The 25,922-nt window shown below is 42.3% G+C and overlaps 1 protein-coding gene across 3 annotated transcripts in view; it reads left to right on the plus strand.

Annotated features, from left to right (window-relative positions):
- The first annotated feature begins 8,650 nt into the window (after positions 1 to 8,650).
- Positions 8,651 to 25,922, plus strand: part of LOC124612452 (endoplasmic reticulum-Golgi intermediate compartment protein 3) — a 95,191-nt gene continuing 77,919 nt past the window's right edge. For 2 of the 3 annotated variants that reach the window (XM_047140676.1, XM_047140677.1), the window contains exon 1: positions 8,651 to 8,824. In XM_047140676.1, coding sequence (XP_046996632.1) covers positions 8,728 to 8,824 — 97 coding nt within the window. In that variant the 5' untranslated portion in view covers positions 8,651 to 8,727. Of the gene's footprint in view, positions 8,825 to 8,956; positions 9,208 to 25,922 lie in introns of those variants that run through there. The other variant, XM_047140678.1, reaches the window with a different exon arrangement.

Genomic DNA, 25,922 nt, shown 5'->3' on the forward strand with positions numbered 1-25,922 from the left:
TTTCTATACATGCATAAGTCCCCTGCTCACTTCTATTTATGTATCTGGGCTAGTCTGGGGAAACACTGTAGAAATTTTGATACAGTTTTGGAATTCCCAGGACTATTATCTTGTCAGTAACAATATTGTTAACAGGCAGAAATCGTTGAGTGTCTCGATTCCCACGATACCTATACATACACAAACACATACGAGGTGCGGCTAGAAAAAAACCGGACTGATGCTGGAAAAAACATTTATTTACAATTATTTACAATTTCATGTTATCTCCTTCAATGTACTCTCCTCCTCGGTCTCTACACCGCTCCATACGAATTTTCCACTGTTCATAGCAATGCTGCAGATCATCTTCGGTAAGTCCATACATTACTTCCGCCGCTTTTTCTTTTACTGCTTCAACAGTCTCAAATCTAGTTCCTTTCAAAGCTGAATTGACTTTAGGGAAAAGAAAAAAGTCACAGGGGGCCAAATCAGGTGAGTAGGGTGGATGATCTAAGATGAGAATGTTGTGTTTTGCCAAAAACGTCTTCACTGACAACGCACTGTGAGCTGGGGCATTGTCTTGGTGAAGGATCCATGTTTTTTCTCCACAAATCGTTCCGTTTTCTCCGTACTCGCTCACGTAGGGTAGCCAGGACGCTAATGTAGTAATGCTGATTCACTGTTTGTCCCTCTGGTACCCAATCAATGTGCACAATCCCTTTGATGTCAAAAAAACAAGCATCATTGCCTTGAATTTCGATTTTGACATTCGTGCTTTTTTTTGTCGTGGAGAACCAGGAGTTTTCCAATGCATCGATTGGCGTTTAGTTTCGGGATCGTAAGTAAAAAACCACGATTCATCGCAAGTGATAACATTTTGTAAGAAGGTGGGATCACTTTCAATGTTTTCCAGGATGTCAGAACAAATCATTCTTTGGCGTTCCTTCTGTTCAATTGTGAGACACTTTGGAACCATTTTTGAACACACTTTGTTCATGTTGAAACTTTCATGAAGAATCTGCCTAACACTTTCCTTGTCAACTCCTGTTAACTCAGACACTGCTCTGATTGTTAAACGGCGATCTTGTCGAACAAGTTTACCGATTTTTTCTATGTTTGCATCAGTTTTTGCTGACAATGGTCTGCCAGTGCGAGTGTCATCACTGGTGTCTTCGCGGCCATCTTTAAATCGTTTAAACCACTCAAACACTTGTGTTCGTGATAAACAATCATCGCCATACACTTGTTGTAACATTACAAATGTTTCACTTGCAGATTTTCCTAGTTTGAAACAAAATTTGATGTTAACACGCTGTTCTTTCTGTACACTCAACATTTTTCGACGCACAGACAAAACGTCAACTACTTAAAACAGACGCCACGGGCAGACTGAGTGCAGGAGGCAGATGAAACTCGAGCAGTAGGCGGAGCGAGAGTCACGTGACAGGCCACGCGACTTTCAGCCTTATTGCATTCGTTTTATTGTTTCACCAGTACTAGTCCGGTTTTTTTCTAGCCACACCTCGTACACACGTAATTACATTAGTATGAATCCCTCAGTGTGCAAGTTCTAGTCGCAGTTGGCCAAATTTTTCAGCTCACCAAGAGATTGCACTGCAAATAAGCATGCACATCCTTCTATGAGTGACAATTGGCGAATTGTGAGAAAATTTTCTGTCTGAAGTTACGTTCAAAAGCCTTAGTTTCTCTCTGAAAGCCTTAAGAAGTATGTATAGGTCATTACACCGTCACACATACTTAGACAAGATAATCAGCTGCCCAGTTTTGGTAAGAAGTGAATTTGCTTCTATAGCTGAACGCTAGTGGACCTAGGGCACAGGATATGTTGCAGCCAGGGCAGCTAGTTGACAGTTCCTGCAAGCCTAGGTTCAGAGACAACGAGAACGTCGCCAGAAATGTGTAAATCGCAGAGCCAGGAATTTCGACAGCTGTTGTTGCATGGTCTTTGTGCAGGAGATGCTCCAAGAAATGGCGGAGTATCAGAAAATTTTAAAGATGGCTAAGCTACAGCTCTTTGAGATTCAACAATAATTCATATCAGGTACTAATGAAAATCTGAATATATCGGTGACCTCAGATAATGAGACACATCCAATGACACAACAATGTTTCAATGCCTTGAAAACTACAAAAGTTAATATTTCGCAAGTGTGGATGCCACCATTTGAAATGCATTGCACAATGTTTTGATGGGAGGTGACGTGACAGCCAGTGTGAATCAACCATAGAGGAATTTCTGTTTGCTCTTGTAGCAGCCTTTGCGTGTATTTTGTCTCGATGAAATAAGACTATAAAAGATTAATGTTAGACATTTAGCCACGTACTACTTATTACAATCTTCAGAAAGACTCACGAAGTAGTTAGGCTATAATTTTTTTTATTGCAACGAAAAGTTCATATTAACATTGAATCAATAACAACAGAACTATTATATATAATCAAAGAATAAACAATCTGTCCTTTGTGCGCGCCACCACAGAATAATACTATCCTTCACTGTGCGTCTACAGATGTTCTGCTGGCGCCTCCCACACAGCCCCCCTCCAATAGAGCGGAGCTCCGAGAATGCAGGGGTATTTATATTTCGCCGACGCCAAGCTCTTGTGTGTAATGAAGGCATTGGTTGAACTTCTTCAGTTTCTGTTGCTGATAGTGATGGTACTGCTTCCTCTCGTGGTGGTGAGGTGGTGTCATCCTGGTCCAGTGGTGCGGAAGGTGGCGCTTGGTGCCTGACCTCTGTGTCCTCTTCAGTCGGTAACGTATGTGCATGTTTGAGCCGTTCAAATGATACCATTTGACTCTTTCCATTTAGATCTATCTGCATGGTATGTTCATCCTGTGAGAGCAGTCTGTAAGGTCCAGAATATGGAGGCTGCAGCGGTGACTTGACAGTGTCCGTGCATAGCATCACATGTGTACATGAGTGTAGATCTTTGTGCACGAACGTATTTACCGCTCTATGTCTCGAGACAGGAGATGGGCGAAGTATGGCCATATGCTCGCGTACCATTTGCAATGTAAACGGCAATTCGGTCCGTCGTGCCCTTTCTGTATCAGTGAAGAATTCTGCAGCCAGTCATAAGGGTTCACCATAAACCAATTCTGCCGTGGATGCCCTTAAATCCGTTTTCAATGCTGTGCGTAGGCCCAACAAAACTAGTGGTAACGCTGACATCCAAGATTGTGCGTGGCACATTAATGCAGCTTTTAATGTTATATGCCAGCATTCCACCATCCCATTGCTTGCTGGGTGGTACACTGTGGTGTGATGATGTTGGAACTCGCAGGGGTTGGCCAATTCTGAGTACAACATCGATTCAAACTGACGCCCCTGGTCTGTGGTGACATGTAAAGGGCAGCCGAAACGTGCGATCCAAGATGAAAGAAATACGCGTGCCACCGTTTCTGCTGAAATATCCGATAACTGAATCGCCTCTGCCCATCTGGCGAAGCGATCCACTGCAGTGAGGAGATAACGGTATCCTTCCGACGGCAAAAGCGGTCCCACGATGTCCAGGTGCACATGTGTGAAACGTTGTGTGGTAAGTGGGAAATTTCCTACCGCTTTGTGCACATGTCGTCCCACCTTGGACCTCTGACAGTGTAGGCACATTTTTGCCCAATTACAGCAGTCTCTATTTATACCGGGCCACACGAATCTGTCTGTCATTAGTTTGACGCTGGCGTTTATTCCCGGATGAACCAGTCCATGGATGCTATCAAATAATTGTCGTCGCAATCTCTCAGGTACGAACGGTCTCGGTTTTCCTTGCGATACGTCACACCAAACTCGGAAGTGTTCACCCGGTGGTTATATTTGTTGCAAGCGTAACCCGGCCGTACTATCACGAGAGAATTTAGCAAGTTCCTGGTCTGTTTCCTACGCTGTAGCTATTTCCTAGTAGTCAATAGTCTGAGAGATTGTTTCCAACCTAGACAGGAAATCTGAAATGACGTTCTCAGCTCCTTTTATGTGTGGTAGGTCTGTCGTAAACTGGGCGATAAACTCGAGTTGTCTAAATTCTCGTGGTGAGCAAGCATCCTTGTTCTTACTGAAGGCAAAGGTAATTGGCTTGTGGTCTGTGAAAACAGTGAATGGTTTGCCTTCTACTTGCGGTCGGAAATGTATGATGGCTTCATAAATTGCCAGTAGCTCCCTATCATACGCACTCCATTTTACTTGTGATGATGTAAGCTTGCAGGAGAAGAAACCTAGGGGCTGCCAATTGTTTCCCACCTTCTGGTGAAGAACTGCACCTATAGCCTGCTGGCTCGCATCCACAACAACTGCCAGCCGAGCTTGAGGAACCGGATGTGCCAACATTATTGCCTGACGTAGACAGGTTTTGATCTTTTCGAATGCTATCTGCATCTCTGATGCCCACAGTGAAGGTCGTTTGTCTACTGCATCCTTGCCGACTAGTGCTGACGTCAAAGGTGCTTGAATGGCCGCCGCATTAGGCAGATGTTGTCTGTACAAGTTAACTGCTCCAAGAAACCGGCTTAGTTGGCGATAGTCGAAGGGGCGGGTCATCTCTTTGATAAGGTCGAGTTTGTCTTGCAGTAGGCTGATACCGGCTGCTGTCACTGAGTAGCCCAAGAATGGCACCTGACGTCGTCGAAGTAAACACTTTGGTTCATTGACCGAAACGCCATATGCCTCAATACGTTGGTGAACAGTCCTTAGATGTAGTTCGTGCAATTCCTCAGACAACGAAAAAACTAAGATGTCGTCGAGGTACACGAAGCAATATGGTAAACCTTTGAGGACTTCGTCAATGAAACGCTGCCAAGTTTGTGCCGCATTTTTTAACCCGAATGGCATACAGAGGTATTCGAATAAACCGAATGGCGTCGTGACAGCCGTCTTCGGTATATCAGCAGGTGCGACCGGTATCTGGTGATACGCTTTTTTGCAATCAATGACACTAAAAATGGTCGTGCCTGCAAGTGCGTGCGTAAAATCCCTGATATGTGGTATCAGATAATGATCGGGGATGGTACGAGTATTTAGTGCCCTATAATCTCCGCATGGTCTCCAAGTCCCATATTTATTCTTTACGAGGTGAAGTGGCGATGACCACGGACTGTCGGATCTATGGACGATTCCCGGGAGTAATAATTCTTCAAACTATGCCTTCGCTGCAGCAAAACGATCCGGAGCTAATCGGCGTGGGCTTTGAGACACTGGTTGACTGGGTGTAGTCCTGATGTGATGTATCGTATTGTGCTTTATTGTGTGCCCAACAGACATGGATTCGCAATTTGCTACTTGCCTGCAATCAGATGTGGACATAGGGCTTCGTCCTAGGGTGCCTCTGATGCACTGTGTCCTCTGTCGAATGCTCACTGAGCTAATAGATACCTCAAGTGCATAGTGAAACGAGAACTCTGCACCCAACATTGCGTCTGACACATCGGCAATTACGAAAGTCCATGATAAACTTTCATGGAACCCGAGGTCTACCTCTATCTGACGTTTTCCATAAGTCGCTATCGACGTCTGGTTTGCTGCTGTGAATTTCGACTGAGATGGAGGGAGCTTCACATCACAGTTTCTAACAGGCAATGCACTAACGTCCGAACCTGAGTCGACTACGTAAGCACGGCCGGACTTAACGTCTGTAACCAACAGCCGATGGGACAGTGAAGGTAAAGAAGAAAGGTTACTCGCCCGTATCTACCCCTCGTCGATCTCACCTCGTAACAGTAAGCGCTGGTGCTCGAACTCGCGACCGGCGGTGCCTAACTCGGGTCTAGTGAAGCAGGGGATACAACCCGTCGGCTTTGACCAATGACGTCATACATTAGTCATAGATAGTAATGTCTTCACTTCAAGGAATACATAATAAAATACTTCTGTGTTCCGGGTAAGCGCTTTCATTGTACATTAAAGTAATTGAATGTGAATCTAAAAGCGATCGCTTGGTATTCCTTAAATTATTTATCGTGTGATTTAATTAAATTAATTGGTTGTTTCTTATTCAAACGGTACTTAATTTTATTCGTAATGATATTTAGGTAATTTGGAGTATTAGTTTGTTATTGCAGAACAATTTTTAGTGTCTTATTTTCGTTTATAGTAATGGATTTATGTGTTGCAATAAGACTTGATGATTTAAGAGAAGCTATGGGCGAAGACATGTTGACCACAATTTGTTTCTTGCAAATGTGTGGTCTTATTGCTGAATACGTCCGATGTCGTGAGTGCAGCGAACATATGCGCCTCACCAGTGTATCAAGTCGCCGTACTCATGACTTATTTGTATGGAGGTGCAGCAGTTTTATTCCACTAATTTGTGTATTTTCGTGTTGTGAAGTACGTAATGGAAATTTCTCAGATGTCAATCTTCTTTCGTTTCCCAGCGCTAGCATCAGTACGACATTTTAGAATGTGTACTTGCTACATCAAAGACGAAACCCCCGACACAACTAAAATTTGTATCCCGTTCTTCACTTCACCTTTACACTGACACTATATATGTCACTTGGCGAGCAAGATACAAATGTTGCGTATAGCTATGTAGTCTGGTATACATATATTACATACGTAGGTCCTTGTGTCATCTGTAGCACTGATATGTACGTAAGCAAAGACTGTTAGTAATAGCGGAGACGAAATAAACAACACATCTACAATTTGTATCCCGTGTTCCAATAAGGGTTTACTGAAGCCGAGGATACATCGTTCAAGTGAAGAACAGGACAGTAATGCTAGTGAAAACGAAGAAATCTACTTACGACAAACTCGTATTCCGTACTGTACTTAAGCAACACACTTCAAATGAACTTTTAATTTGTATCTGGTGTTTCATTTACGGTTTAGTGAAGCAGGGTACACATAGTTCAAGTGAACAACAGGACAGCAATGCTAGTTAAAACTAAGAAATCGGCGTACGCTAAACTTGTATCCCACACTGCACTTAAGCCAATACTGTTCGAAAGAGTTTCGAGATACAACTGACATACATGTAACGTGATGTATTCTTTTCTAGTAATATATTTAATTCATTTATTTCCATTGTATTTTGCGGAGAAATACTAAGATACAAACACGCGATATCGTTAACGCGAAAATACTACTCGCCTTTATATATGTGAAGTACAGTTTTTCTCCCTTGCATTCCTTTGTTTCTGAACATTCTTCTCAGCTCTTTCATCTTTGTAATAGATGTTCTCTGGCCAATTCTACGTCATTGGTCAAAGCCGTCGGGTTCTATCCCCTGCTAAACTAGACCCCCTAACTCCGGCCGCTGTCGCCATTTGGGTGATTGCAGGGTGATGTGCAGCGCTTCGCCTCGCTTCCGAATCGTCGATGGTACCAGCAGATACGCCTCTTAGACACAATGTCATCTTCCTTGCTCTTCTTGTTTGTGCCTGTCTTGCCTCCGAGCAACGTCGATATATGCTGCTTCAATCCGTCAACTTGTTTTCGCAGGTCATCCAGTTGTTGAGAAACGTCCGGCTGTTGGCGTCGTTGTATCGCCGTCGTTTCCTGTGAGTCTGTACTGTTGTGTCCGAACATCACCGTCGACGTATGCGCTGCGTCTAACGAGGTGTAGACCTTGTCGGCTAATGAGATCAACGACGAGATATCTTGTGCGTCTGAGAGCGCCACAGCCGTTCTGGCAACTGTACACGCCATACATGTTGCAGTGTCGTATCTGGCAACTCGGTGTCATTGACTAAACGTCGCAGGTGCCGCCAAAATTCCGAAGGTGACTTATCTCCTCTCTTTTCACCGTGCAATACTTGCTGGATACGTTGTTCCACCGGCCGACGTAGTCGCTCAATGAGTAACTGCTTAAAACGCGGATACTTTTGCGTGGCGGGCGGCTGAAGTATTATATCTGCGCTGATCGTTGCTGTTTTATTGTCAAGCGCACTAACGGCGGTCATAAATTTTGTCTCTTCGTTTACAATGCCATGATGCTGGAAAGTCAGCTCAAGCATTGCAAGCCACAGTTTATGTTTATCAGGTATGAACTGCGGTGGGCGTAATTTTATCTTGCTACTGTTCTCTGTCGAAAAGCCGTTTCTTGATGGCGCAGAAAAATTCAACACAGCGTTTTGTTGTTCTTCAATGTCGTAATTCCTCAATGTTCTTTAACAAAATGTCGCGCCGATCCGTAACACTCTGTGCGCCGCACGGACTCGCCGATCTCCTGGTAGACGAAATTGAACTGGGCTGCATTTGTTCGTTTACAACGAAATCCATCACGTCGGGGTCACCACTTTAGCCACGTACTACTTATTACAATCTTCAGAAAGACTCACGAAGTAGTTAGGCTATAATATTTTTTTTATTTCAACAAAAAAGTCATATTATCATTGAATCAATAGCAACAGAACTATTTTATATAATCAAAGAATAAACAATCTATCCCTAATGAGCGCCGTCACAGAATAATGCTATCCTTCACTGTGCGTCTACGGATGTTCTGCTGGCGACTCCCACAGACTGTATAAGCGTTTACAAATTACTAAAAACACGGCAGAAGAAAAGTGCAAAGCTATTCTACTTGTATTGTTTCTTAGCAGCAATCTATGTACTGATATTCCATTGACCACGGTTTGATATATTTCGATATGGTTGATTTATTATTTCGATTATTTCCTGTCGAAGAAATTGTTTTTCAAGGATATGTTTATAGTTTACGTTCTGACCAAAGATTGTGTAACTGTAGTTGAAAGTTTTGTTTATATTTGTAATATTGTTTGAAAATGAGCTCGGCTGATATAGTTAGTACGTTACGAAAATTCGATGCATACCCCAAAACTTTGGATGATTTTAGGATCAAAACATTTGGAGGCGCAACAGGTACTGCATCATTCCGCCACCGCGTTTGACGTCGGCTACAGGCATTACGCGTGTAATTTAATTGGAAATCCCTTGATTGTTGCACAAGTATAGCATAATATAAATCCTTTTTATTGTTAATGTATAACAGCCGAGAAGGCAGTTGACATCTGCAGGCAACATACAAATGAGAAAATTCTAAAGCCGGGTGAGCGTCCGTGACATGCTATGAAGCGTTAAGTATATCTGTAAATTACCATCATTCGTAATTGATTGCAGTGAAACTACCGATCGCCCAAATAAACGTATTTCACTTATACGAGTGTGTTACGGAGTTTAACGATCGTATTTGATGGATAATCACAGTAACTATGATACATGCCATCGTACCAGAAGATAACAAGGTGAGATGCTGAATACTCCTCTCCCTTTTATCTTCGACTGAACTTGCCGATACCAGAACTTGACCTTGACCCTTAATGTAGGATTATGTGTCGTTGACATCTTACATGCGCGAATAACAAGAGGTCAGAACACTGACAATATTCTTTTATATATCTACAATTTTTTGGTATATAGAGTGTGGTGTAAGACTAATTTGTGTTGTACCCTGAGATACAGATTAAATTATATGATAACAATTTCATTGAGAGTTTGCGAACACTGAAAATGTGAATGCGTTATCTTAATTGTGTTTACATACTGATCTACAGAGTAAACGGAAGTCTGGGTTAGATCCAAAGTTAAATAGTAGTGAGTTGATGAGGTAGCGTCTAAGATTTTACTTGATCTGCCTATTATACGTCATTGGGGCAATGGGTTTGGACAAAACTGCAGTTTATCCAATTTGCTACTCTTCACAACAAATACTTGTGATTAAAACTTTATCATTTGTCTGTTTTTGCAAGTGCTATGGTGATTTAATGATGTGTAATGCTTCATCCTGCTGCAGCAGTGTTTCATGTGGTTTAGGATGTTATTTGGCATGAATCTGAACCTTAAATCTTTTAATTATATGAGAAGGAAATCCGCATAGTTTAAAATTATAGTCACTTGTTTACACTTGCTTTACGGGATGTGCACTTATCAAGACAGATTACGAATTTAATAGCTGTTTACTGTTGACAAAATACACACTTAGGTTAGAGTTATTGTAAACTTACTTCACATACATGTACATTATTTAGAATGGTTTCTCATTTAAAACTCATGCCTTCAAGTATGCTTTATTACAAACAGTGTCACATTTTCTTTGTGTGTTTTGCTGTGGAGTGCGGAAATACCTCGGTACAAATATTAAAACACAACTAAACCTACAGTAACTGTAGTTACTTGCTGAATTGTATAGGCTTCTTATAGTGAAGTTGTAAACAGGGATTAAAGTACCTTGCTAAGTAAGAGATACCAGAAATGTCTTCTCTTCCTAAGACAATAGGAAAAAAACTACACTAAGGTGATAATAGTCGTGGGATACCTCCGTTTGCTCGGTGTAGTGCAGCAACTTGACATGGCATAGACTCAGCAACTCATTGGGAGTCTCCTGCAGAAATCTTTAAAGAGAAATTTCTATTGTGTAAGGCATAGGCCTATGGAGACTGGAATTTCTAAGATCGTACGTTAAAATCGTAACAAATGTATGAAGTAGCTGTAGTAACTAAACGAGCTTGCCGTGGCCTCTGAATGATATGGGAAGCAATTCCTGCTTTGTAACTCAATAATATCTTCTTTCATAAATTATTCATGATTGATTGAATGATTTCTTTCAATTGGCACGGCAGATTTCCTTCCCCAGTCTGATCTTGGCTTTTGTCTTCATCAGTGGTGTGTAAAATGCTAATCTTCCTTCTGTCTTTCCTTCAGAATGTCTCCCTGGAGCAGCACCATCACATCTTACCCTTGTCTTCTGTTGGGTAATTAAATCTTGCCCTCCCACATCAGTCCTTTTCCAACAAAATCATCACTCATTGTGCAGTAGTCCTTCAATCACAGAATGAACTGTAGCTTGTAATTAATGAATCAGTTTTTGGTGGTGTTTACAGTTAATTCAGTACAATACTCACGAACTCGCACCAACTTTGAAATTAAATACTTCGACCAAATTTGGCTGTACATTTAGCACTTACAGATGCTGTGGAACTACTCATATCTGTGCCACAAATCCAACGACACCAGTTTTGTTATTTGTAAGTTTCTAAGTGGCTAACATAATTTGGCAGTTTCTTTAATTTCCATTTGGAATGGCCATTATTAAAACAAAATGATATTTGTTGCAGCAAGATCTTTTCATGAAATTCCAATCATCAACTTTCTCCTCGGAATGCGAAAAAATTTAGTGATTCTCATCTACGTAGGATAAAAGACCGTAATGTTAATAATATGAGAGAGATCACATCTCACAGGGAAAGACTTAGGTTTCATTTTTCCCATGTGCTAATGTATTTGAGATTGAATGGTCAAGAAATAGTGTGAAAGCAGTTCTATGAATCCTCTGCCAAGCACTTAAATGTGAATTGCAGAGAATCATGTAGGAAAGATCACAAAATATTTTCTTCAAACTATTGATTCCAATAAAATTTTGTTTCTGTTTACATACATGCAATACCTTGAAACAAAAATTAGAAAACAGTTTACAAGACCAGCTAGGCACCGTTGAAAATTTGTTAGTTGTGGTGCAGTCAAAACTACAGCACAATAAGAATAATACTATATTGAAACTGGAATGCATAGTGCTGAGTTATAAGTTGGAGAAATAGAAAATATTAGAGAGAAGATTTATGAGGAGAATTTAAGGTATAATAAGCAGCACAGAATACTGGAAGTTAAGAAGCATTCCTATTCCAATGAACATATGTGCTGACACGGGTGAATATTACCAAAAAATGTGTTTAGTAAGTCATGGTTGCAAAGTACTGACATGGATTATTGGTGGAAGAATGGCAAAACTAGCAGAAATTGACCTCAGGTAAGATCAGTTTGGATTCCAGAGAAATTTAAGAACATGAAAGGCTATTCTGGCTCTATGTCTTATCGTAGAAGATTGACTGAAAAAAGGCAAGCCTACGCTTATAACGTTTGTAGATTTAAATAAAGCTCTGGACAGTGTTGGCTGGAATACACTCTTTATATCCATGAAGGTGGCAGGAGTAAAATGCAGGGAGCAAAAAGTTATCTTCTAGTTGTACAGGAGTAAGATTGTAGTTACAATAGTGTAAGGGCATGAAAGGAAGCAGCATTGAAAAGGGAGTGAGATGGGGATGTAGCTCTCCCTCAGGTTACTCAATCTGTGCATTGAGCAACCAAGGAGAAATTTGGAATAGGAATTATAGTTCAGGGAAAAGAAAAAAAAACTTTATAAAGTTTACCAGTGACATTGCAAGTCTGTTAGAGATGGCAAAGGACTTTCAAGAACAGTTAAATGGAATGGATATTGTCTTGGAAACATATGATGAAAATCATATAGGATAATGAAATGTAGTCAAATTAAATCAGATGATGCTGATATTAGATTAGGAAATCAGAAACTAAAAGTGACAGTTGAGTTTCATTGTTTAAACAACAAAGTAACTTACGTTCGTTGAAGTAGAGAGGATATAAAATGTAGATTGGCAATAGCAATGAAAATCATTTCTGAAAAGAGGAATTTTTTAATGTTTAATAGAAATGTAATCATTAGGAAATCATTTCTGAAGGTACAGGGTGACAATTATTGAACTATATGGATAAAAAAATGTAAATTAGTTACAAACTACGGTGTGCACACACTTTATTCAACATGTAAACATCACTACAGATATTCGGATTTAGGTTATGACATGTTTGATGTGCCTACCATTATTGACGATGATGTTGCACAGATGAGTAGTGAACTTCTGCACAACCTGCTGAAGTGTCGGAACATTGATGCCATCGTAACCTCCTGAATGGCTGTTTTCAGCTCAGCAGTGGTTTTGGGGTTATTGCTGAACATCTTGTCTTTAATACAGCTCTGCAAAAAGGAGTCGCATGTGTTGATATCTAGAGAATATGGCGGCCAATCAAGGCCCGTGCCAGTGGACTCTGAGTACTCCAGAGCCAGAATGCAGTCCCCGAACTGCTCCTCCAGGACATGAAATACTATCCTGTTTCTATGTGGTTGAGCTCCATCTTTCATGAACTACATCTTGTCGAAATCAGGATCACTTTCGATAATGGGGATGAAATCATTTTCCAAAACCTTCACATACCGTTAGGTAGTCACTGTGCCATCAAGGAATATCACACCAATTATTCTGTGTCTGGACATTGCTCATCACAGCGTCACCCATTGAGGGTGAAGATACTTCTTGATCACAAAATGCAGATTCTCAGTGCCTCAAATGCATCAATTTTGCTTATTGACGAACCCATCCAAATGAAAGTGAGCTTTGTCACTAAAGCAAACCATACACATGTACTAATTCCCATCATGCTCTACAACCAACTGTGCAGTTTGAGCATCCTAACACAAACCATGCAGAGGTTATGACAATTTTATTTCATATTGTTCAATAATTGTCACCCTGTGTTTGTATTGACTGTAGTATCGTACGGAAGTGAAAAGTGAGTACAAAAATTTTTGAAATGAGGTGCTAAAGAAGAATGTTGACAATTAGATGGATAGATCAAGTAACTAATGAGAAGGAACTGAACTGAACTGAGAAAAAAGGAAATACGGCAAAACTTGACTAAAAGAAAGGATCTGTTGATAGAACACATTGTGACGCATCAAGGAATGATCAGTTTGGAAATGGAAGGAAGTGTGGGGCATAAAGATTGTAGGGGTAGACCAAGGCTTGAATACAGTGAGCAGGTTCAAATGGATGTAAGTACAGTAGTTATGCAAATGTGAAGAGGCTTGTGTAGGATAGTCTAGTGTAGAGAATTGCAACAAACCAGTCTTCAAGACTGAAGACCACAACAATAATATGATTAACTAAAACAAAATACAGAAACAACGACGAAAATATGATTTTTGGTACCTCTATGTAGGATTAAAGAGAACAGGCTGTAAAAACAATCTTCAAGTCCCACTGAGAAAATAAAAGCAATTGGGATCAGAGAACTTAAAGAATATTTAGGAATACACAACATAAAAGTGGAAGATGCAGATATTTTCTGAAGGAAAGTATTAAATTTAGAAGGATCCATGACAGAAGCACAGGTGTGAAGTTGCAGTTTTCTGAAGAAAGATAAAAGAGACACAGTACCCCACTGCAGACTGCTAACAGAGATCCAAGCATATGGATTAGCCTGGATATCCACTGGGGCTGTATTAATCCCACAGACAGGTTTTCTGTATCATAATACAACAATGGCCAACTGCTGAAGCTCATTTACTGCATCCGAGTAACATTAGTGGCAGCCAGTCATTCACTGAGCATTTGAACCCTGGGGGATAACTGAACTGCTTGATTGGGCAGGGGAAAGTGATTTGTACCTTCTAGTAAATGTATATCTCACGAGGCAAAGAACTGAACTAAACTGAAGGGAGGTCTGAATTGGACCTATATTACAAAGACGAAGCAGATTGGGAGAATTTCATCACTTACATGAAGAACTGAAGAGAGACTCGGGAAAATTTTTATTCACTATGGAATAAACGTAGAAACATTTCACTATATACTTACAGTTAACCATCATGCAATTACGAAATTGTCAAATTTCAGGGAAACTATACAATCTGAGGAATGTTTGGCTTTAACATTGAGGTAAGTTGTATACACATTTAATGGTCTCAAAAGAAAAAAGTGTCCAGTCGGCATAAGGCCTGCTGATTGTTTCATTTGAGTTAACATTTTGGCCTGTTCTCATTCACAAGACTTTTCTATGTCCATAGGTGATAATGAAGTACAGAATACACACAGACCAAAATAGCTACAAATGCTCTTATGCAGCACCTGTGTCTGACTGTGTCCGACCAATCCCATTTCTTTGGGATCCGTCTGTTAGCTGATCGTGTACAGCCTTACGTGGCTGACTTGATCGTGTGCTGGATGCTCAGCCTTAGACTCTCTTTCTCATGGTGGCAGCCTTTGATGTCAGTCCATCTATTCCTTAGGTTCTGCCTTCCATTCTTAAAATATTCTTTCATTCACTGCCTTTTGGCTGAAGTATTTGCAATCCTCTTTTTAGCACCAATTGCATGCAGTGTTAAAGATTGTCGGCTTATGTTCTTATTAGTGCTCCGAAGCCAATGTGGTTGCCCATCTGTCATTGTGGGATTGCCATGTACCCTTTTGGTTGAGCCCCCTGACGATACAGGGATCATATTGCTGGTGCCTGAGCTACTAACTCACCATGCGTACCAAGGAATAAACGCCTGTCTTCTTGAGGTATCAGGACTCCTGGCAGTTGCCTTCCAGGAATTGAAACCTGAACATGGACAGTTAGAAATCTTCTACTTTTCCTACTCTGGCTACCCCATGGGAAGAGGTACAAGCCAGACATCTAGGACTGAAACAGTTTATTCAGTACTTACTGCATACTTTAACTGATGAGGATACTTGTACTGTGGCAAAGCCATTATTTGTTGTGGAGTGTATTGAAGATAAGCTTGGAGAAGTTGAATCATTAATGAAACATGCAATGGATTGTTATTGAGCCTCTTCTGCTGCACATTCTACAGATCTTCAGGTATTTGTCTCCCAGGGGCCTCACATTCCTTTCGTGAGTATATGGGTGGCGAGCACAGAGCCCCAAGCTATTACACCCTTCCTTCTTTCCCAGACTGTATTTTCTTTCCCTTCCCCTCCCCTCCTTTCCTTTCCTGTCCTTGCTCCTTCCCCTCTGCACTCTCCTCTCCCTCTCTTGGTGTCCTTGTTTATGTTGGCCCCGCTATCCTCCTGGTTATGTTGGCTTTGCAATTTGGTTTTGTTGTGTATTTACCTCATCCTTTTGGCCTTCTCTGGTCCCCCTCTGGGGTTTGACCTCCATTACTAAATTCCTGTTCTGTAGTATGAGCCATTAGGGGAAGAGCACTTTACCTAGTGTCTCTGGCTTATGCCCTCGTAGTTCCTTCCATCTTTTCCTTCATGTCGTTGTCTGATGCTAGGGTACATAGCCAGCATGGTAGCCAGCCCGTGTGGTGGGGTCGCTATGTACCCTTTTGGTTGAGCCCCCTGAAAACACAGGGACCACACTTCTGATTCTGATACCTGAGCTATGACCTCCTCATGTAAGTCTAGGAGTGGCTGCTTGTCATCCCGGAGCATCGGAGCTCCCAGCATTGGCCACTGTGGCAGATGGCCCTTGTTGTGGCTGAGTGGCGCCCGTGGGGCGAGCCCCTGATCGGAATGCGTGGTATCAGGGCAGACACTATGCAAATGAAATGCATACGGGTTCAAAACTCTGGCCGTTCTTCTACAGCCATCTCTCTGAATGGAAATGATACTTTTAGTGCTGCTTCTTCTGCTCCTTCAGCCTTCCCTTCCATGGCTATCCCTTGGAGGAGGGTCAGGCTCATCGGCTAGGGGTGGAACCTTTCCCCCACTATCTGGTTCGCACCAGGACTGATGGGGATACTTTCACCAATACCAAACCTTTATTTTTTGTTGAACACATTGAAGACAAATTTGGCGAAGTGGACACTCTGAGCGAGATGTGGTCGGGTTCATTGTTGTTCAAAACTGCTTTAGTCTGCAGTGCCTGTGACCATATTGGCACAATTCCTGTGTCCATAACCCCCCACCAGTCTTCGATTCTGGTTCAAGGTGTAATTTTCCACAGGGACCTCATCCTTCAAACTGATGAGAAATTTAGGAACAATCTATGATGATGGGGTGTTCACTTTGTTTGGCATGTTCAGAAGGGCCTGAAGGACAATCGCATTGATACTTGAGAAGGTCAAGATTAGGGTTTAACGATGTGATGTGAAGCTGTACATCCCACCATGTATGAGACGTTTAAAGTTCTTGTGTTTTGGACACATGTCTTCCCCCTGTTCGCAGACCCCTCTTTGTGGTGACTGTGGACGTCCACTCTATGTGGGGAGTTCCTGTGTTCCCCCTCCTGTGTGTGTTAATTGTCATGGCAGTCATTCTCCATGTTCACCGGATTCCCCGGCTTATAAGAAGGAAAAGAAGATACAGGCATATAAGTCCCTTGATTTTCTAACCTACACTGAGGCTCATAAAAAGTATGCACGTCTTCATCCTGTGTCAATGACGTCTAGCTATGCTTTAGTTACATCTTCACCCCTTCCTCCCCCTTCCTTACTCCAGTCCTGAACCCCTCCCCTGCGGTTCCCACACCCTCCCCTCCGGGCGCCACTCCCCCTCCCCAGCTGGAGAAGTGTCCCACTTCTGCAGGTCAAGGGTGCCCCTCCCGGGACCCCCCTTCCCGGCACCTTCCGGGCCAAAGGTCTGCTGCCATACAACGACCATGAGAACTACGGTCTGTGGGCCCCCAGGTCGCCCGCTCTCATTCTGTTCGAGATCTTGCTGCAGCTGGCTCCCTTTTGCAGCATAGCCCTCCTCGATCTCAAACAGAAAAGAACAAGAAACATAAGTTCCGGGACAAGGAGCCTCTGGTGTCAGCAGAGGTCCTGTCCCCACCTTCGCAACCTGACTCTGACGTGCTGTTTGTGGATGTCACCCTCTCCTTGTCAGTGACGGATGGTGACCCGGCGGCATGACTGGTTTTAGCCTGTTCACCCATTTGTATCATCGTTCTGTGGTTACCCATTGGAATTGTAATGGATATTACCACCACCTTCTGGAGTTGTAATCCCTTATTTCGTTTTAGTCTGCAGCTTGTGTGGTTCTACAGGAATCTCATTTTACTGATTATCACTTACCGACCCCCCATGGGTTCCATGCTTTCTGTTGCAATCAGGTCAGCCCCCTGCGGGCCTCTGGTGGCATTTGTACATTGGTCCGTACGCATGTTGCTAGCACGTGGATTCCTCTTCAAATTACATTGGAAGCAGTTGCTGTTAGGGTCCACGTGGACTCTGGGGTCACAGTTTGCAATCTTTATCTCCCTCCTGACAGGACTCTTACACCTGCTGCCTTAACTGCTCTTCTTCAGCAACTTCCTCCTCCCTTCGTCCTTCTTGGGTATTTCAATGCTCATCATCCCTTGTGGGGCAGTGCATTTCCATCTAGTCGGGGTCTTCTCATAGACCCAGTTTCTTGCAAATGTCGTTTTTCCTCCCTCTTTGTAGGGTTGTATTGATGACGTCCTCCGTGACATGTCTGATATGATTGTTTTCACTGCTAGCCTTGCTATCCCACACTCTTTTGTATCATTTCACTGCCGGCAAGTCCCATGGTGGAGTACGGCCATTGCCATTGCCTTCCGTGATTGCCGTCAAGCTTTTGCAACATCTTAAGAGGCACCCATCCACTGTCAATCTTATTACCTTTAAACGCCTTCACACCAAAGCCTGTTAATTAATCAAACAGAGCAAATGGGTGTGTTGGGAACACGTTGTTTCTTCCCTCGGTTCTGCTGTCCCTCTGCCATGGCTATGGGCTACACTTCGCTCTATCCAAGGTTACCATCGCCAGTCTACCCTTCTGGGCCTTGCCCTCCCGGATGGTGTTTGCACGGACCCGTTAATTCTCGCGGAACATCTTGCAACCCATTTTGCAACAGCATCAGCCTACTATCCGGCTGCTTTCCTTCACCAGAAACAGCAGGCCAAAGCTTCCACCTTATATTTTACCCCTTGTCAGTCAGAATCTTACAACAAACCTTTTACTGAACGGGAACTTCTTTCCACACTTTCTTCTTCTCATGATACAGCCCCTGGCCCAGACTCCATTCATAACCAGTTGCTTCAACATCTCAGTGCTCCACAACGACAACATCTTCTCCAGGTGCTTAACTGTATTTGGCTCCAAGGTGACTTCCCTTCTCAATGGAGGGATAGCATCATGGTTCCCATCCTTAAGCCTGGTAAGAACCCCCTGTCTGTTGAAAGCTGTCGACCAATTACTCTGACAAACATTGTTTGCAAGTTTCTTGAATGGATGGTAGCCCATCAGCTCAATTGGGTCCTCGAATCTCGGGATCTGTTGTTGCCTTACCATTGTGGCTTCGGAGAGGGTAGTCTCCAATCAATCATTTATTTCGCTTGGAATCTGCAGTTCGGCAGGCTTTTTCCCAGCACCACCATTTGGTTGCACTATTTTTCGACCTACGCAAGGGCTATGACACGGCTTGGCGCCATCACATCTTACACTTCATGAGTGGGGTCTTCGGAGCCCTCTGGCGATTTTTATCCGCCAGTTCTTGTTCCATCGGTTGTTCAGGGTTCCGGTTGGTACTGTTTTTAGTTCTCCACGGACCCAGGAGAATGGCATCCCACAGGGATCCGTATTGAGTGTACGTCTTTTCCTCATTGCTATAGATGGACTTGTGGCCTCCGCCGGTCCTTTGGTCACCCCTGCTCTGTATGTGGATGATTCCTGCATTTGGGTTAGTTCCTCTTCGGTAGCCCCTGCAGAGCGGCAGCTCCATGCTGCTATACTGTGTGCCTCTGCATGGACCCTCTCAGATGGGTTTCACTTCTCTCCTTTGAAATGGTGGGTGGTCCACTTCTGTCACCCTACTATGGTCCACCCTGATCCGGAGCTGTACCTCACTGCACAACGATTACCTGTGGTCCCAGAGTTTCGTTTCCTGGGCCTTCTTTTCAACAACAACCTCACTTGGCTGCCTCATATCAGACTTCTGAAGGTAGGATGTTTCCGTAAACTCAATGTCCTTCGCTTCCTTGCCCACACCTCTTGGGGTGTGGATCGTTCCACTCTCCTCCACCTTCATTGGGCTTAAGTGCTGTCTCGCTTGGACTATGGTGTCAAGTTTATGGTTCGGCTGCTCCTTCCACACTGCGTCTCCTGGATCCGGTCCACCATCATGGTATCTGTTTGGCCACTGGTGCCTTCCCTACTAGCCCTGTTGATAGTCTCCTGGTTGAAGCTGGAATCCCCCCCCCCCCCCCCCCCCCGCCCTCCCCCCTTTCTGTTCGGTGGTCCCAGCTTCTGGTTTCTTATGCAATTGCTGTCCGTTCCTCAGTCACTCATCCTTCCTATTCTATCCTGTTCTCAGACCAAGGACGTCACCCACCTGTTTCCCACCCTATGGCAGGTTTACCGGTTGGGCTGTACCTTGGGTCTTTTCGCATGATTTTCAGCTTCCTTCTTTGTCCTGTCTCCCACGTTCCCTCCCCAACATCCCCCCCCACCCGGTCAGTTCCTTGGTCCCAGATTCGAATGGATCTCTGCCGAGGTCCGAAAGATTCCGTTCCCCTGATGGTGTTCCATTGTTTTTTTCTGCTGACTTTTATGGGAGTTTTGGGATGCTGTTCCTTTTTACACTGATGGCTCTAAATCTGCTGATTGTGTGGGATGTGCCTTCACGTCCTCTGTTGGATGGAAAATCATCTCTTGCCAACTGCATGTGGGGCGTTTACTGTGGAATTGATGGCTCTTACATTTATTAAACAGTACCAACTCAACCTCGCTTTGTTATGTACAGACTCAATGAGTGGCCTTCAGGCTGTTTTTCCTGCCATCCCTTGGTCTTGGCCATCCATGACCGTCTTACTGATCTTCACCATACTGCTTCACCATGCTGACTTCCTTAGGATCCCTGGCCATGTGGGTATCCCACATAATGAGCTTGCTGATTCTTTGGCTGGGGGAGCAGTCACTTACCCCCCTTCTCTGTAACCCCGTATGTGGTGGGTTTATGACTTCATATCAAATCCCACTTCACACAGTAATGGGCCAACTCTTGGGAGACTACCTCCCTGTCTAATAAACTTCGCCTGATTAAGGTGACACCTGTCCTGTGGCGTTATTCCTTCTGCATCTCCCAAAAGGACTCGAGCACCCTGTGTCATCTCTGCATCGGCCATACCACGCTGACCCATGGTTTTCTTTTGCGTAATGAGCCACCCCCACTTTGTGGTTATGGGGCCTTCATGTCAGTAGCCCACATTTTGGTGGAATACCCCCTTCTTTTGGCTCTGTTTACTAAGTACAGACTTCCCCGCACTTTACCTTTAATATTGGCTGATGATTCCTGGATGGTTGAACTGTTTCTCAGTTTCCTCTGTGAAAGTGGTTTTCATTTTCAGTTCTAAGGTTTATAATCTCCATCTGGAGAAGGGGCAGGGTGGTGAGGGTTGGGCTGTCTCCCGCTGTAAGCTGTGTTTTGAGATTCCTGACTCCACTCCCTGGCCAAGATCCTCTTTTCTCTCCCTTTTACTCTGTTTTTGTCACTTTTTAGATTTGGTTGGTCTCCTTTTACAATATGCCCTTTTACATTCTAGTGGTTGAACGCTTTTGAATAGCAGGTAGTCTTGCCTGTACTGCATCAGAGGTGGGATATTTCCTGCCTCTAGCATAGCCTTTGGGTTGCCCACTTGTTGCCTTCCCTCCTTTTGTTTTCACCATTGACTACATGACTGCACTTTTATGTTTTTTAGCCTTTTCCCTTTTATCGTTATGACTCTTCTGATAAGTAAATCTGTCCGAGTGGACCACCTTTTAAACAAGGGACTGATGACCTTGCTGTTTGGTCATTCAACCCCAATCAACCTACCAACCATCAGGTATTTGAACGTCTGCGTGACACACCATCGACCATTGTCCCACACAAGGTCTTGAATATGGTCCAAGGCATCATTTTATACTGAGATCTTACACTCCAGATGAGGAACTACAGGCTAGTCTTGAGCAGCAAGGCATACATTTTGTCCAATGAGGCAAAAAAGGTTCCAAGGACAATGGGATAGATATAGGCGCCTTTATCTCAGCTTTTGAAGAAAATGTCATCCTGGAAAAAATTAAAGTCATAATAGACAGTTGCGACATCAAATCTTATGTCCCATCACTCATGAGGTACTTCTAATGCTTGCACTTTGGTCATATGTCATCCCACTTCACTGCGGACCCAAAATGTGGTAGCTGTAGACAATAACTACATGAAGGTAGTCCTTGTGAAAACCACCTTTGTGTGTTAAGGCACTGAACACCATTCTCCATGTTTGCCAGTGCCCAATCTTGGGAAAAGAAAAGAAAAAAAAATATATAAATGTATTGACTGCCTGATGTATACAGAGGCACAAAAAAATATGAGTGCCTACATGTTTTTGACATGATGTCCAATTATGTGAATATCACAACCATCACTCCCAGTACCTCAAGTTTTTCAAAACCATTTGTCCCACTGCCCTCCTCTGTTGTGGTTTTCATGGCACTCTCTTAAGGAACCACTTCTCATGCCCAGCTGATTGAGCAACTTCGCCTTCAGGCATCAAGCACTGATAGGGCTCCGTCTTGAGACCTACAGATCAGAGGCTTGATGCAAAGCAATGACTGAAGGAACCATGACCTGTGGGCCCCAGAGCTCCTAAATGCCCAGGTGATACCGATACAGATGATTTTGTTGTGTCATGTCAATCCTAATTCACTGCTGTCCATCGCATCATCGCTTGCACAATTTATTAGGTCACTAATGTGAATTGGCAGCTTCAACATCAAATAGAGGATTAGGATGAATAGGCCGAAGACTGCAACTGACAGAACACATGAAGAAGCTGTTCTGGCTACAACACTTATAAACAAAGAGGAGAGGACTGAAATGAAAGTGACAGTGGTTGCTAGGAAAGAAGAGAATTTCCATAGAGAACTCTGTAGACAAGGGTAGGGAATAGTGGTGTGGGAGGAAGGGTTGATGAAATTGAGCTGTAAAAAGAGATAGCTATTGTGACAGACAGTGGGCTATTCGCTGTCTTTTGAGGTTTGAAAGGATTTTAGTTTCTCTAATATTTTGAGGAAGATTGTTCCAAACCCAGGTTCCTGATACAGAAAATTGTTCAGAGAACACAGTAGTGTGTGTAGTCCTAAGGTGAGGATTTTAATTTTATGGGAAAAAGTATTTCTGCTGCCTTTTTCAGATAGTAGTGTAAGGATTGAAGATAAACAGGAAAGAATGCAATGATTGAGAGGAGAAGATACAGAACACCCAGGGTCTGATAATCTTTACACTTTTCGGCACATAGCCATGATAATTGGTTATGTGCAGGAATGATTTGGTTGAAATAATGTGCATCACAAATGTATCGCACACAAGCATTCATCGCCAGTTCCAGTCAATGTGAACTCTCGTATAAAAGTATTGGAGAATAGGGTCATCATAATTAAGGATGGGATGTATTAGTGTCTCTATTAGTTTCTTTTTAAGCTCAAGAGCAACTACTTTTTTGTATTTCTGTAATGAATGCAGTGATGCTGACACCTTCTTACAAACTGCAGCTGTGTGTTCAATCCATTTACGGTGATGGTCCAGAATTACAACAAATTCTTTGATGTCTGTGCTGTTTAGCATTAAGGGTGGAAGAGTTTCTCTGAACTGAGTAGTAATATGTCTTCTGTGAGTGACTGAAATTGCTTGAATTTTAGATGGGTTAAGTTTGAAAATCTTTTGTTCTGCACCCATTCTGATACATTCTGGGAGGCTGTGTCCAGATTTGTTGGGCTTGCACTTAGGTATAACTAAAGGTCATTGGCGTATAAATGAATAAATGATATATGCAATAGGAGGTAATAGTTGACACATCAGTAACATATACCGAGAAAAGTAGTGGTCCTAATACTGATCCTTGTGGGACACCTGCTACTACATTCTTCCATTGCAACCTCTTTATTCTGCCCATTACACATTGCTACTTTTTGTAAGGTGTGAGTGGAACCACTGTACAGCACTTGGAGTAAAGGAACCACTGTACATCACTTGGAGAAAAGTTTTGAGTTTAGCTGGTAGAATATCAAGTCAACAGCTTTGCTGAAGTCCAAAAGCACACAATACCATCTTCTTATTTGTCCATAGCTTCTTTCAGTTCATCAGTCATTTTTATAAATCATGCTGCTAATTTGCCAGAAGCCAGATTGGTATTCATCCAGAAAGTTATTTGAAGTTAAGTAACTGGTAAATTGATTGTGAACTATGTATTCTAAAGCCTTAGATAATGCTGGTAGAATGCGAATGGGCTTGTAGCCCAGAGGTTTTTTTTGTTTTTTGTTTTTTTTTGTTTTTGTTTTTTTCAGATTCTGGTTCGGTTGAGGTTTAATGATTCCCTTTTTGCAGGCCATTGGGAAGATGCTGGAGAATGGTTAAAAATATATATTATTATAAGCAGTAATGGGTTGCTGAAAAAAATTGCTCATTTGTATTGTAATATTGTTGTATCCTGCAATTGCAGAACAATTCGTGCAGTTGACTTCCTGTCTGTGTTAAGGCTTACCAGCTGCAGAAAATTTTTTGTTTGTTTGGACTGACCGCAGATATATCAAGGGATTCAGTGTTTTGTGTCCTCATACATTGATCAAGTAGAGATGTAGATGTGGTGAAATACTCATTCAGATTCTCAGTAGAAATGAGAGGTTCAGCTGCAGATTGAGATATGGCTAGTCCTAGCTCTCATAGATTTTCTCACAAGACAGAAGATCTGTGAAAGTCCTCAGTTAATGAGCAGATGTATCTGAGTTTTGCATTCTTACTGACAGGATTGATTGGTAAACCATATTGCAGATTTTCTCCTGACTCTTCTAGTTTTTATTGAAGCATATTTATTGTATAAATTATTGAGTCTCTTAGTGAAATTTGATACTTCATATTTTATATCAAAGTTATTTACTGTCATTCCCTGTCAAGAGATATCATAAACATCAGCTGTCAGCTCAGACATATTTAAGCAGTAAAAATCTCTAAAAGTGGACGCTTGTGATTTGTTCTTTGGACATAGTAATCAATCAATAATTCATGAATATTACATCATGAGCAGGTAAGAGAGGTGCAGAAGTTTCATCAGTAGGAATTACTTTGTTTGGAGACTTGGTTGCAAAAATATCAATAGAAGTATGAATGTCTGCAGTATGATGAGTTGGCCCAAATGGAAGCAATGTAAGATTTGGGCAGGAGAATATGTGCTTGAATTTTGAAACTGAAGGCCTGTTGCTTATAAAATTTATGTTCACATCTCCGGCTATAGTTAAGTGTTCATACAAAGATTCAAGACCTGTGAGTGTGTGGATTCAAAGCTTGAGAGCTGTCCAACTTTAAGTGGATTGTATATTACACAGATAAGACACTTTCTGCTGAGAAGTTGAATTTCTAGAAACATATATTCGGGTTGTTTTTCCTGATTTTTGAATGTGAGCACAACATTAGGGAGTAAGTTTGTAAATGTAAATGCAGCCACACTGCCAGATCTTCTATTGTGCCTGTTATGTCTCGGAAGCATATGTACTTTCATATGTTCGTCTTTCTCTCAAATGGTGATTGCAGATGTGCCTTGGAGTCAGTGGTAAACAATGTGAACACATTCTTAAGTAAAGTGTAAAACTATGTTTCATTAAGAAAAGTATTTATTGTGTATGTTACATGTTATCAGTCATACCAAATAAAATGATTAGTTTATTTATTTCCTATAATTACAATTACATAAGTTTCTTTTTTCCACAAATGGGGTTGTGCATCATTAGGAAGTATGAATTACCAACTGTCCTATATCAGCTTTGACAAGTAAGTAGTAATGGGGAGGCTTTAAATAGAAAAATGCCTGACTAAACAGTAGTTGTTTCCCCATCAACCTGGAAATGTTCACAAGTTTGAAATAGTTTTCCTAAGCCCCGTCTGATGGGCCAGAAGCTATCATACACCATAGTTCCATATACAAAAATCAAAGCTGACTCTTTATCTATGTAGTGTAGGAAATGAGATTTTATCTTAGCAGCTTAGGCCTGTCTTGCTGCATATGATGACAGAACCTCATATGAGAGCTCTACCCAGCAGTGATTGCACCACCGTAGCCATATCTGGCCACAATGCTTTTCAGTTGTAGTACATTTATCGGATTCTTTTGGGAAAGGTTTCAGGGTCAATATTAAAAAGCACTATATCACTGTAATTGCCTTTTTAAGAGCTATTGAATGCAGTTATGAAAAGTATATGGTTCCATTAAAAATAACCATACTTGTTTCAGTATCTCAGTTGATAGCAGAGTTCAGAGAATTATTCAAACAAAACATTACATGCCCTCAGCGTACTATCAGTTGCTGATTTCTGGAACTATTCACAAAATAAA

Source organism: Schistocerca americana, chromosome 4, assembly GCF_021461395.2.
Source record: "Schistocerca americana isolate TAMUIC-IGC-003095 chromosome 4, iqSchAmer2.1, whole genome shotgun sequence".
NCBI lineage: Eukaryota > Metazoa > Arthropoda > Insecta > Orthoptera > Acrididae > Schistocerca > Schistocerca americana.